This window comes from Leucopleurus acutus (genome assembly GCF_964270905.1).
Source record: "Leucopleurus acutus genome assembly, chromosome: 10".
In the NCBI taxonomy this organism is placed as follows: Eukaryota; Metazoa; Chordata; class Mammalia; order Artiodactyla; family Delphinidae; genus Leucopleurus; species Leucopleurus acutus.
The window spans coordinates 91,183,499-91,199,692 of NC_139153.1; the positions used below are offsets into that span (position 1 = coordinate 91,183,499).

Consider the following 16,194-nt stretch of genomic DNA (forward strand, 5'->3'; position numbering starts at 1 on the left):
GATATACCCATGAGAGATGAATCTGCTTTTGGCTTGCTGAAAAAAAATAAGCCTGTGAGACTGAACCAAACTTTGGTCAAAGGTAGTGAATGCCATCCTGCGATTCTCCTGCGAATATTCCTATTCTTACCCCCTTTATGCTCCACATGCTCTTTTTTATTCTTTCATGTAAGAATTATCTGTCAGGGTAATTGCAAAAATTAAATGAGATAAATTGTTTACCAAATTTACTGGCACATTAAAAAAAAAAGTTCATTTCTTCCCCTACCCTCTTACCTCTAGACTTTATTAATCCAGATTAAAAAGGTAGCAATCAGAAAACTGTACATTCATGCTAGATTAGAGTTGATTTTATATACTCAACGAGGCCTATGAGTTCCAGAGGAAACAATTTTCTTCTACTTCTCAGATATGGAAAAGTACACCAAAAAATAATTCCTACAGATAAAAAGGCAGTACAAATAGAAAAGCTATATAAATTACCCCAAGTCTAAAGTCAGAAAGAAAATTAGTCCAATACATTGGAAATAGCATTAGAATGATTACTCAGCCATCACTCTGACTGAACAAGAACAAACGGTGACTATTACAATGAGCAGTGAAAATGTTTGGATGGATGAATGTTTTGAAGTGATCTTCAAGAGCACGGAAGTTGGTGGTAAAACCCATTTTGAGGGTCACTTTCTTTGTCGTACTGTTATTGTGAAACTACCCAACTTTTGCAGAACTTCTCTCACGTGAGCCCAATTAAAAATACAAAACAACCAACATAAGGAAAGTTCTGTTTCCTGCCAGTCTGCATTTTTTTTTTCCTGGCTGTGGCTGAGAAAGTTGAAATTTTATGTTGCAATTACCGTTTGTCTTTTTCTGAGTACCCTGGTGGCTTTTCTGACAGCTCACAGCTGCCTTAATCTTCCACACAGGTTAGGGTTAAGATGGTCACATTCACCATCAGGATAAAAAGAAGAGTGTTTACATACCTCGTTCAGATTTTAACCGCTGATAAAGCTGAAACTGATCCACAGATACCAAACAGGCAATCTGAAAGCAGAGACATTTAAAAGGTGAGATTTCAGTCATCACAGAGCCCTGAGTTACCAGTCTTTTTATGATCCCTTTTTCTTGTTTGGCTTACTGTATCCTCTCTATACCAGCTGTCCAGAAACTTCTTTTTCCTTATACTGTTCATGAAGTAACAGAAGCAGCAATTCCCAAATCATCCCCAGTCCTCTGCCATGGCTAGGATTCGCTGCTCAAGGCATCAGTTACAGAACTCAGGGATCACCTCCTGTTCTTTTATCAGCATCTAACAAGACCAGACAACCAAATTTTTGGACTTCCCAAATTATCTGGGCACGTATACAAATGATGCTCCTCTTCTCTTTTAAGACATTTTTATTTTTATTATTTATTATTTATTTATTTATTTGCAGTACGCGGGCCTCTCACTGTTGTGGCCTCTCCCATTGCGGAGCACAGGCTCCAGACACACAGGCTCAGCGGCCATGGCTCATGGGCCCAGCCTCTCCGCAGCATGTGGGATCTTCCCGGACCGGGGCACGAACCTGTGTCCCCTGCATCGGCAGGCGGACTCTCAACCACTGCGCCACCAGGGAAGCCCTTAAGACATTTTTAAAAGATTATAGTTCTACTGGGCATCATTCTTTAAACAAAGCCTGAAGATTGAAGTGTAGGGAGTAGCTGGGGTGACTAACAACGAAAAAAGATTATAGTTCTAATCTAAGAACTAAGACTAAGCTAAGAAAAGCTAAGACTAAGATCAGGTAGATACTGTCTCAGGAAAAATGAGAACTTCATTAATCACCTAGGAAAGAGTACTTTCTAAGCAACAGAAAAATCATTTCTTCTGATGAAAATCACCTCACGGGGCCTTCAGTGATCACTCATTGCCATCCATGCCCTGGTAGAAAAGAAATGCCTGAGATATTTCTTGTGGCTAGACTCCCACTTCCATTTCAGATGCCACTAGGAAAAAACAGTGATTCACATCTAACTAAATGACATTTCAGATTAATCATTTTTAAATTGCATTTCAAAGGCAGATGCAGGAAAAGCTAACTGCTCTTAAACTGGCATTCTAAAAATAATAATTCCACTGACGTCAACATATAAATATATTGACATTGCTTAAAAGACTTATAACTGAGAAAATCAAAGGACTTTAGATTAGGTTTTCAGACATTCGGCAAGTTGATAAAGGACACAGTCTTAGTTAGCCTTGGCAATTCCAGCTGTAAAACATGACATATTTTTGGTATAAAATATATCTAGATGAAAGTTCTTGCAACTAATGGAAGGAAGTCTGCTTTGAGAAAACCCTTAAAAATGAGGCATCTAAAATGTTATTTAACAAATATATTTTAAAAGGGAATGAAAACCTAATTCTCCCCCTCACAAAAAAATTCAACTTGTTTATTTTGCAAATGAATTAAACTAAGTTAGCTAAAATGTATGAAGAACAACAAAATGGGCAAGTTCAGTCTTCTATGTGCCAAGTAAAATCTCCTAAATTGTAAATTTAGTTATAACATTTTTTCCAGTTGGGGGGAAAATGTTGCATTTTCATCTGGCACCTTAAATAAAAGCTCCTTAGCAATCACTGGGGGAAAAAATCATGGTTAATTTTACATGATGTGTATTTTACCATAATTTTTTTAAAAGTATGGTTAGGCTTTTCTCATACTGAAAGCCAGTTTTGTTTCATCTGTTTTAATACTATGTGGACATCTTTCCTGAAAGACAAAGGTGTCTTAAATAAAATGCAGAGCTGGAGACAGAAGGTACAGGCTCGTGAAGAGATCGGAGGCATTAAGAATCAGAGTATAATTCTTGACTTAGTCACTGATTCACTGCAGGTGGAGGACAAATACTCTAATATGACATTAACTTTTGGGCCAATGGTACTTGGGGAATGATGTCATCTGGGCCTGAGAGACCTCAGTGATATTCTAGAAATCTATTTTTAACAACACGCCCCCCCCCCCGCCCCCGCAAAAGAAGCTACTTGAGGTCTTTGATTCTATGGGACAGTCTTGTACTCTAACTGCCACCACCTAAAATAGTTTCTGGACTGATGAAGACCTTCTTCAAACCCCTGAAAGGCAACCCCTAAAAATTATGATTTTTTTCAATGACAAGCAATTTATATAACAGCTAAGTCCAACGGAGTTGATGGAAGACAAAGCAAACAGGAGATATTTTAGACACAGATGAAATTATAATGAGAAAAAGGACAGAAATTAATGCAGTAAAAAGTCAACAATGATAGTGATGGAAATTAATTTTAAATTAGAAAGATAAATTTCATCCGAGGACACATTACTGCCAACAGGGAAGTCAGAGGTCTCTAACTTTTTGTCTCTTACTCTACCTTGTATCTCCTATTTATTATTTTATAGCTCAAAGGTTTGTATGGAATTAGGTCTTAATATGGTATATCAATTTTTCTATTGAAATGTGTGATCAAAAAAGCTAGTTCCATCACTTCTCACTCACACAAAAAGTTAGTTCCATCACATTCACTGTTTGATCCTTTTGGAATAAAGTTAACACAAAACACACCAGTCTATTCTCCAGCCCCTACCTCCTGGACTTCTTTTCCATATACTCATTGAGAGTCTATTACAGGCAAAGCATTGGCTGGAAGCTTGGGATACAAAAGAGGAAGGAGATACCAAAGCTGCCTTCAAGAAACTTAAGTTACTCAGGAGGCAATATGTACACATAAGTTTAGAAAAAGATCTATTCCTTGATCTTATCATTTTTTAGATGTCATAGATTAGAGGTAATTTTCTGAAATATTTTTATATACTTTGACTTTAGATGAGAGAAAGCTGAACTCAGTTAAAAAAAAAAAAAAGCTGATCCGGAGTATTAAATTCCTGGTTCTGTTACTATTTGGAGCTAAGTCACTATTGCTCGAGGTCTTTACAACTATAAAGTTGAAATAAATGTGTTAGGATGATTACCGAAGGTTCAATCAGGCCACAGGTTAAGGGGCTACTGCTTAGAAAAAAGAAACAAATCAAAAGGACACTAAGATTGATTGCAAAACTGAAAATCCTAGAGAATAATAAAAGAGATTATATATAATGAGGTGTCTTATGTATTCAATTATCCTCTTCCTGCCAACAAACAAATTCCGAATCATTCAAAGCCACACCAAGACACCTTTTTATTTTGAAATAATTTTAGACTTACAAAAAGTTGCAAAAAATTGTATAAAGTTCCTAAACGCCATTCCCCCAACGTCTAATGGGAACACCTTACATAACCATAGTTAATTATTAAAATAATAAAATTTACACTGATACAAAATAATTAATCTGTAGTCCGTATTCAAACTTCACAAATTGTCCCACTAATGTCTTTTTTTTTTTTTTCAGTCCAAGATCCAATTCAGGATACCACCTTGCATTTAGTTGCCACGTCTCCTTAGCCTTCTCCAGTCTATGGAAGTTCCTCAGCCTGTTTTTGGCTCTTATGACCTTGACATGTTTGAAGAGTCCAGGCCATTTATTTTGTACAATGTTCTCCAATGTGGGTTTGTCTGATGCCTTCTCATGATTAGGCTGAGACTGTGCATTTTTAGCAAGAATATCACAGAAGTGATGTTGCGTCATCAGGAGATACATGACGACAATCTGTCTCATTACTGTCGACGTTAACTTTTTAACTTGATTAAGGTGATATCTGCCAGATTCCTCTACCCTTTGTAACCAGCAAGTATCCTGTAGTGAGATATTTTGAGATTCTGCAAATACACTGTTTTTCATCATACGTTTTCCCACTAATTTTTGTATCTATCAATAATTCTTGCCTATAATAATTATCACTGTGTTACTTGCTTAATAATGATTTTCTATTTCCATCATTCATTTCCGCATTTATTAATTAGAATTCTATTATAAGTAAGAGTTGTCCCTTATCCCTCATGTATTTGTTTATTCATTTATTTATTTAGGTCGATATAGACTAACAAGGCTTATTTTATTCAGTGAGTTCTAATCCATTACTAACCAGACTCATATTTCTTAGAAACAGAAATTTCTAAGTATTTTCTCATCTATTGAGAGAACTCCCCCTTCAAATCAACTACTAAAAAATCCTGAACTTGATTTAAAGTGATTTTTCGTTATTTGTCTTTTGAAATTTGTACTAACCTACCTGTTAAACAAAAATCTTCCTCCCCTCCTATCCAAAGACCACGTTTTCTCCTCATCACTATTGAAACTTTCCAAAAAGAAAAAAAATTTTCATTCCAAGAGAAGGCAAATTCAGTTTCATTTTAATAGAACAAAAACAATAATATCAGAATAATAACAACAAAAGGCTACTAATTACCTGCAATCACTGTCTTTTTTGTTGTTGTTGTTAAAAATGAACCTGGGGGTATTTATTCAATACCCAGTTCCTACTCTGATGAAAGTCTTCACTTTTTCACCCCCCTCCACCTACAGCAGAGCATAGGCAGGGAATTCAGAATATACGTATATGTGGGGTGCTGGAACTATTATATATAACAGTTAATTGGATATAGCTAAAATCCACAAATGAGAAGAAACAAAAAGTCACACCCTTGTGGACCATTACTAACTATGACCATAATATTTGAGCAGACATCACCACCTACATTGACACTAACCCTACAAAAACCAAAGGAAAAGAAAGAGCAGACAGGGAAGCCTGCTTGCCAGAGAAGCATTAATGCTAAGAGTACAGTGTGTTCTCATTATATTGATAAATACAATATATGCTGTCTTTTAGTTAGAAAAATAAAATGGTTAAAACACAAAAGCTAGGGATTGGCTTTCATGTATGTACTACCCATCAAGGTCTGGAAAGCCAGGACAGAAGAGGGAAAAAATAGGCTGGACTTTACTTAGGTTTGACCCTTTAAATCATACTTCTGCTATGGTTGCTCTTAAAAATGAAAGGAACAGGCTGAACATAGAATACAAAAGATCAGTAGATATGGAGATGAAACTGACCACAGAAATTGATCATTACAGCATGTCAAGGTTTTGGCAATTTTTGAAGGGCTGTGACTTGCAAAAATACTGGTAAGAGAAATAGTACTGGCCTTATGGATAAGTGCCCTATCACGCTAACACAGAAACTAAGAATGTTTCCTATCACAACCCAGAAAATAAAAACTAGCCCATCCACCCATTCATATGACTGTAATAAACCAAGCTCACACTAGCTATCAAATCCTAGCTGAGGGCTTCCCTGATGGCGCAGTGGCTGAGAGTCCGCCTGCCAATGCAGGGCACACAGGTTCGCGCCGCAGTCCGGGAGGATCCCACGTGCCGTGGAGCGGCTGGGCCCGTGCGCTACGGCCGCTGAGCCTGCGCGTCCGGAGTCTGTGCTCCGCAACGGGAGATGCCGCAGCAGTGAGAGGGCCGCGTACCGCAAAAAAAAAAAAAAAAATCCTAGCTGAAAAAACAAGAGGGCATCATTGTCTGAGAGCCGGAAGGTTTGGCCCATTGGGGAAGCAAAAGATGGAGGAGACCTGGAATTCCAGGGCCAGGAATCTTTCAGAAAGGGCTGCTTTCACTCTTCTTTTTCCACCTGTTCTGCAGAGGCCTCAGTACATCTTCCCACATCATCCCCCGCCTCTCTCCCTCAGCCCATCAATGAGTAAAAGGGATATGCCCACGTGCACATCCACGTGACACATTCACCCCACTGCTGCTGAGTCTTCTTATATTTGCCTTTACTTAAAGGAGAAGCTTAGAAACATTACTCTCCATTTATATGCAGTTTTTAAAAAAATTATATAGCTATACCTTTTTTTAAAAAAAATCATTTATTTATTTATTTTTGGCTGCATTGGGTCCTCGCTGCTGCGAGCGGGCCCTCAAACAACGTTTTAAATATGTTCTAAGACAAAATTCAGCTTGGAATCTCAAAAACATCTACTAACTCCAGCATGGCAGATTCCTTTATCCTGTGCCACCCCAAAGTTTTATTCTTCTCCAGCCAACAGGGAACACAGTCAAAGGTTGTTTATAGACATGCTCAGTCCCTTCCCATTCAGGTCCTTAAACTACAGGAACATCGATATGGACACTTGCCTGGGCATCCTCATTTTTCCTCTGCCCCAGCTTCATACTCAGATAACGGGGGGAAAAATGAGTTAAATGAAAAGATGGCAAGTGGAGACAGTGCTAAAGCGTGATTTGGGGGGAACAACTGGATCTCTTATAATTCCAGCAGCCTTTACATAAGCCACCCTAAACAAACACATGATACGAGTAAAAACTGTGTTTATTTTGCAAATATAACTTCAAATTTCTTGGCACTCCGCTCCTCCATCCCCCCATCCCAGTCCTTCCACAGTGTCCCACCCTAAATCCCTTCCTATAGCAATTCTGGAGCTCCCGTTCTTGACAAGAACAGCTGCACCCATTCATCCTCCGGGTATGTGCTGTGGCACCAGCAGTAAAGGCAGGTCATGTCAGTGCCCCAGGACTTGGAAGGAGTATTGGTGGGTGAGAAGCTGTTCCCTGTCATCCACTGCCAGCTGGCAAGGGGTAGAAGTTCAACTTCTCAGGCCGTGTAATGGTAGGTATGTGCTCCACTTAAAATTTTTTTTTTAATATGTATTTTTTAAAATTTATTTTTGGCTGCGTTGGGTCTTTGTTGCTGCATGCGGGTTTTCTCTAGTTGCAGCAAGTGGGAGCTACTCTTCGTTGCAGCGCATGGGCTCTAGGGTGCGCGGGCTTCAGTAGTTGTGGTGCATGGGCTCAGTAGTTGTAGCTCTCGGGCTCTAGAGCCCAGGCTCAGTAGTTGTGGCGCACAGGCTTAGTTGCTCCGCGGCATGTGGGATCTTGCCGGACCAGGGATTGAACCTGTGTCGCCTGCAATGGCAGGCGGATTCTTAACCACTGCGCCACCAGGGAAGTCCCTCGCCACTCAAATTTGACATGGCCCAGACAAATGGGTCAGGTTATCCCTGTGGTGGTATGTTACTTCCCTAACACAGTAAGGAAACTGCTTAAATGAGTCATCACCTTTTTAACAGGGCTACTAACTTCAAGCAAAGGCCTTGCCTGAAGAAATGCTATCAGGACCAACCATCTGTGTCCTGCCTTTCATAATTCCATGTTGGACAAGATTCCTGGATCAAGTGCATTCGAAACGCCGCTGAGCAACAGCTGAAAGTACCAGATGAGGCAAGTAAGGTTTTCCTTTTCCCCCCGGGGTCCCAGTAATTGTGCCTCTAGGGCACAAGTCCTCCAGTCACTGACTCCCGCCAGCTTCCATGACTTTGAAGGGAAGCTGCCCTTTCTGCTGTTTCTTACGTAAATAGTATTTGGGTTGGGCATTGAATGCTTTGCTGATGAAGCTACTCCTGATAAATAGAAGTGAAGGGGCAGAGCCACAACTGAGCCAATTTGGGAGCATTACAGCTTGCAGGAGACACACATATGAAGCACAGTCAACTGTGTGAGCTAGACCTACATAGGAAAGCATTCAGAGGTGTCCTCTGAAGATGAAAAATTTTAGACTTACATGCATTTTGTAAGACAATGAACGGTGACGAGCCATATATCGTACTATAAATAGCTGCAGCACAAAGGGAACCTCAGCCTTAACCAGAATTATTCCTTTTTTTTTTTCAGAATTATTCTTAACAAGCAAAGTATATTTATGTGTTACCTATAAAAATAAATACTTTTTTAAATGACGGAAGAAGCAGTCATAGAGACAGAATCCAGTCGAGCACAATGTCGATAAGCCCCATTGTGATATACTCAATAATATCTAGATTAAGAGCTATGTGATAGAATAATAATAACTGTATATGAGAAAAGCTTGATGTCAAGTCAGAAAGGGAGATGGTACAGCCCAAGCTCCTGTGTGTAAGGTATTTGCTTTGAAAGGAATAGTCCCATATAAACTGTCGAAGCCACCAATAGCTCCATTATAACCTACTCATTTCTCAGTTCAAAAATGAGAGACAATCACCACCACCACCACATTTTTTTACTCTGAAAAAAAAAATAGTGGCAAGTTAATTAAGAACATTTGATTACTATAATTCACGCCCATCTTCAGTCAGGCTCTTAGCCAGACCTATGAGTACAGAAATGGTCCTTTAATGTCCTGGAGTGTCTCTTACTTACCTAATGGGAAACAGACTTTGGAGAATGTAAGAAGTACCATAGTTTAGTTTGGAGTATGTTTTCGTTCTGTTTTTCAAATATCCTTTTGTCATTTTTAAGAGCCATTATGGGTTTATTTGCTTTTAATGCAGCCTAAAAGTAAAATTGTTTTTCGAGTAAAGCTAGGTAAATGGAATCAGCCCTAGGGAAGTGTGAATGAGCACGTGAACAGAGGGAAAAGTAAGGATTAAGAAGGAGAAGAGAACTACAGGGGAAGATGACCAGGGAATGTCTATACTAAGAAAACCAGAAAAGTTAGACTGTTCTAGAGATCTCTCAGACAAACCATGGCCTGTCTTCATTCATCTGTACAACATTAGCCCTAGCATTTGATATCCAAAATGTCAATGGCAAATGGTTACCATTCATTCAAAGTCTAGAACGCCACTGTGTAATGAGCTTTCTGCAAAGATGGAAATGTTCTGTTCTGTGCTGTCTAACCTGGTAGCCACGAGCCACATGTAGCTACTGAGTACTTAAAATGTGATCAGTGCAAACAAAGGAATGAATCTCTAACTTTAATTTTAGTTAGATGTAAATACACACCTGTAGGCTTATCTAGAAGAGAGACTGGGATTACTTTCAAAGGCTTGTTTAGAAACATCACTTCATTTATGTTTAATAGATTTTGCATACATGAATTAAATAAGATTCCATGGCAGACACGGCTCTTGCTGCCTGTTCCGTCTCACACTTTTTCCTCTTATAATTATCTGGCTCTTTATCAGTATAATGTCTCCCTGCTAGATCAGAAGCTCCAGGAAGACAGCACTGGGACTGTCTTATTCACCTCTCTGTCCTGGCCCAGAACAGGGCCTGGCACATTGTACACTCAGTAAAAAAAAAGAAGCATATTCCCTGGAAGGCTTATGTAGAGAAAGATGCTCCTGCAAATCTGGGTCTCATTTTAAAAACCACTTCCAAGTTGCACAGATCAATAGTATTCTTGGTAGATAACCTAATTTTTCCCCATTTTAATTTCCTCTACCCATTACTCACACAAAAGTAAACATTTCTCACCACAGGATGTACATATTCAATACTGCCTTTTTATTTTAAAAATTCAATTTATTTCATGATTTTCCTAAAATGAACAACTTCTAAACCATTATGTATTCCTTTTATTCTTCCCCCCAAAACACTTCAAGCTCAATTGTACCACTTACCCGATATTTCATAAGCTAAACACAGGGCGCTCAGATGCAGATTGGTTAAATATGGTCTATAACATCTTTCTGACTGCTTTGCGTACAAAGCAAAGGATATATATGTAAAGCATATATATTTGTATACAAAGCATATGTGTGTGTATGTATCGTGTTTACATACACATATTCATACACACACAGGCACGTATCCACATACATACATATCCACACACCTATATATCTATACACATATATGCACTCTATTGGGCTTTCACTTATCAAGTCCTTTATCATACATTCTATTTATCTACCTAGTTCTACTCTTAAAGCCATGTAATTTGTCAGAAAGCATTGGATTGGAATTCTAGCTCTTCTGCTTTTTAGATATGCACTCTTGGGCAAATTACTTTGACACTCTGGGCTTCAGTTTTATAAGTTTGTTGAAAGGATTAGATGGTATACTGGCTAAGAAAGCAACTACATGGACACAGACAAGATTTAAAGTGAGCATGGCCGGAAGGTTGAAAGCAGATTTAAGGGCAAGCTACTAATCAGGGATTGAAAAAACAAAGGAAAGAGATACATCACAGTCTTAATACAGTGGGAGAAGAACTCACTCAAAAAAGACATTTCTATGCCTGATAAATATTGAATGAAAGGTCTTTCTCTGCTCTTTGGAAATGGTTCAACTCAGGCTACCTTTGCAGAATCACAATAATTTATATTATCTATAACCGTGGCTAATCTGTCACCTGTTTATCTGACTATTCAGACAAGGCCACTGACTATTCAGCCTCCAAACCTCACATTTGGTAAATTTCTAGCACCTTAGCCTATTCTAGAGCTTCTTCAACAATCAGAGGGCATTTAGAAATAGAACCAAAGTAAGTAACAGCTTTAACAGTTTCTATAAAGAATCCAAGGTATGTAGCAATAAAGTACTCCTTTAAAAAATTAACCTCTGGGGACTTCCCTGGTAGCACAGTGATTAAGAATCCGCCTGCCAATGCAGGGGACATGAGTTTGAGCCCTGGTCCGGGAAGCTCCCACATGCTGTGGAGCAGCTAAGCCCGTGCGCCACAACTACTGAGCCTGCGCTCTAGAGCCCGCGAGCCACAACTAATGAGCCCGTGTACCACAACTACTGAAGCCCGCGTGCCTAGAGCCCACGCTCTGCAATGCGAGAAGCCACTGCAATGAGAAGCCCGCGCACCCCAACGAAGAGTAGCCCCCGCTCTCCACAACTAGAGAAAGCCCGCGTGCGCCCAGCAATGAAGACCCAATGCAGCCAAAAATAAATGAATAAATTAATTAAAATAAATAAGTAAATAAAACATGATCTTTAAAAAAAAAAATAAAAAGTTAACCTCTGTATTTTGTTTCTAGACTCCCTGGCAGAGAAGTACATAAAGAGTCAAGATCGTAGGAAATCATGTCAACAGGAAAGAGGGAAAAATCAGTGCAGTCATCCATACCTCAGCTTCCTGTAGGGTCCCGTGGTTTAGGCACACCATGTCAGGGCAAGTGATGGGAGACCCACATCCTTCTCGGATTGCCAGCTGCATGTACTGTCTCAGACACTAGGAGTTAAGAAGAAAAAAAGACAGATAATTACCCACCGCATTACAGAAGCACCAAGGTTATACAACCGCCACTGCCTCTTCTTCCTTAATTGGCAGACCTGGGGCGCTTGTACTCAGGAAACATAAGTTATCATGAGTGTGAATAATACTAAGAGCCATCACTCTGGAAAGAATGCAGAGACAGGTAATTAATTATGTATGACTTCGTCCTAAGAATACTGAGTTTATCCAAGGCAACAAGTCAATGCCTGTATGCTCACACATTTTATCTACCATAGATTGGGAAAAGGAGAAATGTTCTTTTGCACTAATGGCAAAAGCCTTCTTTGTACTTTTTTTTTTTAACTTACATGACTCCCCGGTTCCATTTTTATGCAGTGGTCCTCTCCCTCAAAATTTGCCGGGAAGTAGAACTCTGTGACCCTCGTGCTGAGCTTGCCAAACAGAATCAAAATAAGATTAAGGCACTGGCTCCCCTATGAATACTCTCAATAGCAAATACACCTGGAAGAAGGAGTGTCAAAGACAATTTGGGAGAATGAGACCTTCCCAGAACTATAGGCCTTGGTAGATGCTATGATGAGGAAGTTTGAGGAGAACCCGGGGAGAGAAAATATTGGATAGGAAATAAGAAATCCAGAGAGAAGAAGTAGAACACCGTAGACAAACTTGGTCTACTCATTGCCTGTGGTGTGTGGATCTTGGGCACTGGGTGGAGAAGTGAGGCAGACTGAAAAGGAACTGAGAGCATTAGGAAGACCTCCGACCCCTCCCTTCTCCCTTCCAACCCATCCCCACAGGCCCACAGGGAGTTAAAAGGCATAGTTCCGGGAGATCACACTCTTAAGAAATTCAAAAGCTGGCTGCTCAATTTCTACTAATTTGCTTATAATTGGTGAGCTCTTTTCTATATGCATGATGAAAAACAATCAAGCTCAAATGTTTGAGGAAGACACCCCCCAAAATACATAAGCGTCAATAAATTAATGACTCTTACAAAGTAATGATTAGTCATAATTTGGTTCTGATTTTTACAACACTATACATTTATGTATCAACCTGCTACATTAAAAATACTGCTGTCACACCTTTTATAAAAGCTTAACTAGTAAATGAATCCTAATGACATAATTGTGAAATCTTTTCCTTCCATGGACCATCTTTATGCATTTTCCCTGTCTGAAAATAAAACTATCACAATTGTATTATTTCAGAAAAACAATCATGCATTTATCTGATTGAAGTTACTGTTACAATGTAGTAATGAATTAATGACTAAGGCAAACCATTTAAACCATATTTTTAACTCGGGAAATAACTTAAAAATTCCCTTTTCCAAGGAGTCAGTTTTTTATCACAGAAAAAACTAGAAAATAACCTAAATATCCAAAAAAGAAAAAGGCCTCAATAAATTATACTAAAGTCATGCAATAGAATGCTGAAGAATCGAGAAAAGTATTTTCAAATGATGTTTAAAGACATGGGAAAATGCTTAAGATTTAGTATGAATTGGGGAATAAAAGATGATTTAGTATGAATTGGAGAATAATCAATATCTGAGAACAGAGTCCTCTTAAGTCACTCTTCCCCTACAACTGACCACGTATAGATATAATATTTTAACTTTCACTTTTTTGCTCAAGAGAAGAGTGAACAATCACTTGCTCTAGGAGTTACTACACCAGACAAGGTCTCCAGTACGAGGAAGAATGATAAGAAAGCAGTAGCAAGGAAATGTGGGGAAGAACTTCAATGTACAGGCAAAACTCGAGAGGAACTGCAAAAGTGGCTAAGAAAAATAGTGTCACACTAAGGGACAAATAAATGAGTCAATGATGTGAAGCCCTGTCCACCCAGCTCTGCTCCTGAGGACCTCTCGGCCTTCCAACTGCCACACAGATTCCAGCGTTCCTGCCTTGGTCTCTCCCGCTGCCACTTGCAACTGATGTAGAAAGAGTGAAAATGTATGGTCTCTAGGCTCAAAGGGAAGATATCTGAGAAAAACAAAGTGAACAGTATAATGAGCATCAAATCCCAATATCTGGGCTCTAGCCTCAGTGCCACTCTATCAGGTGACAATGGGACCATTACCTAAACCATGACCCCGACTTGCCACCCTTAATTTTTAAAATGGGGACAATAATACCTGTTGTGGCTACTTCACAGGGTTTTAAACACTCATACGCACAAACACAAAGCTAAAATTGTGTACATGGAAGCCCTTCGGAAGTGTGCAAAATGCAGAATATTTAGTCATATTTCTACTGCATTTCACCTGGTCTCAGACTTCTAAAAACTTTGTGGAGAAATGTTAATCCTTTAGCCGTCTGAGATTATTCTTTCTCCACTCCCTTCAGGAAACTCGTTAAACCACTTGTGGTAGAGAAGCTCCATAAACAGAGCAGATATTTATAAGAGAACATCACACACACCTCTATTCAATCCTCTCTGTAGAACTATTTATTTGCATCTATAGAAAAGGCTTAGAGTTAAATAGGAACTAAAGAGACTATGTGAGTCTTTATAGGCAAAAAAACTCATCTCAACTTATACTGCAAACTTGTAAAGCTGAAATCTAAGTTTTCCCAAGAGTTTATAATGTATGTTCTATTTGCTAATGTAATGCTCTTAGATACACTGCAACCAGGATACATAAACCCAGTGAATTTTGAAGCTTCCCACAAAGACTCTCCTGACCACAATATTATCTGACCTGTGCTTTTAGGACAGAAGTTAGAGGTGTATACACTGACTACAGAGTCTAAGTATATAACCTTTTTTTTTTTTTTTTTTTAAATTCTGAGAAACACTGCTTCAAAATAGAGATTCGTAAGTGCATGTTGCTAAGTGACGCTACAGCACAGGCACTTGACACTCCCTCACTACGGGCATGCATTTCTATTCAAAGACAAAGAGGGAAAACAACCAGCCCAAGTTACTGCCTCTTATGAATTTTCAAGTAACTTAGGTTCATTATATGTCTTCTATTAGCTTTCACAAAAATTTAATCTCAAACCCTCCCTCTCTTCTTTAGTACCTCTGGCTAAAGCACAAAAGAACCATAAGCATTCACATGAACCCCTGTGCACGTTACACAAATTAAACTTAAGTACAATGGTTAACAATTCTGGGAGAAATGGCACCTAGCTTGTAAATACAGAGAAACACAGAAAGAGAAAAAAGAAAACTACCGTCATTTAGTCACATTAAAAAAAAAAATCACATTCCATTAAACAACAGGATTAAACAAATGTCTAACTATGCAATTTTCATAACAGCTAACAAATTCTAAGGGAAATGTTTCAAAAATTGAACTTTTCAAAAATCTTTTTTTTTCACATCTTTATTGGAGTATAAATGCTTTACAATGTTGTGTTAATTTCTGCCGTACAACAAAGGGAATCAGCTACATGTATACATATATCCCCATAACCCCTCCCTCCCAACCTCCTTATCCCATCCCTCTAGGTCATCACAAAGCAGCGAGCTGATCTCCCTGTGCTATGCAGCAGCTTCCCACTAGCCATCCATTTGGTAGTGTATATATGTCAATGCTAGTCTCTCACTTCATCCCAGCTTCCCCTTTCTGCGTCTTTATTCCTGCTCCGATGACCCAAAAGATAATGAAACAATTTTTTCTTTTAAATCGCCAATATTCCATTTAGTTTGATAGAACATAGAAACATCTTTAGGTCATTAAGGGTTATGTATAATAATGATTGTTCCTCAAAATCATTCCACAGCCCTCAAGAATTCAGATGGGATCTAACCAAGGATTTAACCATCAAACACCTGGTGAACCAGATGACGTGTCTCTTCCAACCCTGAGAGCCTATGAATTATGTACAGTGGAGTCTTCCCAGAAAGGGGTTTCTTCTAGGCCCCTTTCAGGGATGTTATTTTCCAGTTGACCAAAGGGCATTCTTCATTAGATAGTCTCATCTATTAGGTGGACAAGGCAGAAAGGGCTACAACATTCAGACAAAGCTCCTATGTATCCACCACAAGAATTATACATACACACACACACACACACACACATCAATATATTTACTATACAACTACACAACTGCTCATTCTGCTACTACATTATAGCTTTCTTAAAGGTTTTTTCCTTTTTCCTTTAAGAAAAAGCATTACAATGAATAGTTGATGGAACTGGATTCTAATGATCAAGATTGAAGTACAAGCTCTAAAAGTCTCCTCTGCATCTTGGGCAAGTCATTAACCTCTCTCGCTGCAGCACTCACAGTTATAAGATGGGACAAT

The 16,194-nt window shown here is 38.9% G+C and overlaps 1 protein-coding gene across 6 annotated transcripts in view; it reads right to left on the minus strand.

Annotated features, from left to right (window-relative positions):
• The window catches only part of RNF144B (ring finger protein 144B), a 154,207-nt gene that overhangs the window by 98,398 nt on the left and 39,615 nt on the right, over positions 1 to 16,194 (minus strand). For 5 of the 6 annotated variants that reach the window (XR_014326512.1, XR_014326513.1, XR_014326515.1 and 2 more), the window contains exons 3-4: positions 11,818 to 11,922; positions 981 to 1,041 (exon numbers count right to left, since the gene is read on the minus strand). Coding sequence is in view for 1 of the 6 variants with exons in the window: in XM_082848236.1 (XP_082704362.1) it covers positions 981 to 1,041; positions 11,818 to 11,922 (166 nt within the window). In the remaining 5 variants the exon portion in view is untranslated. The remainder of the gene's footprint in view (positions 1 to 980; positions 1,042 to 11,817; positions 11,923 to 16,194) is intronic. The other variant, XR_014326514.1, reaches the window with a different exon arrangement.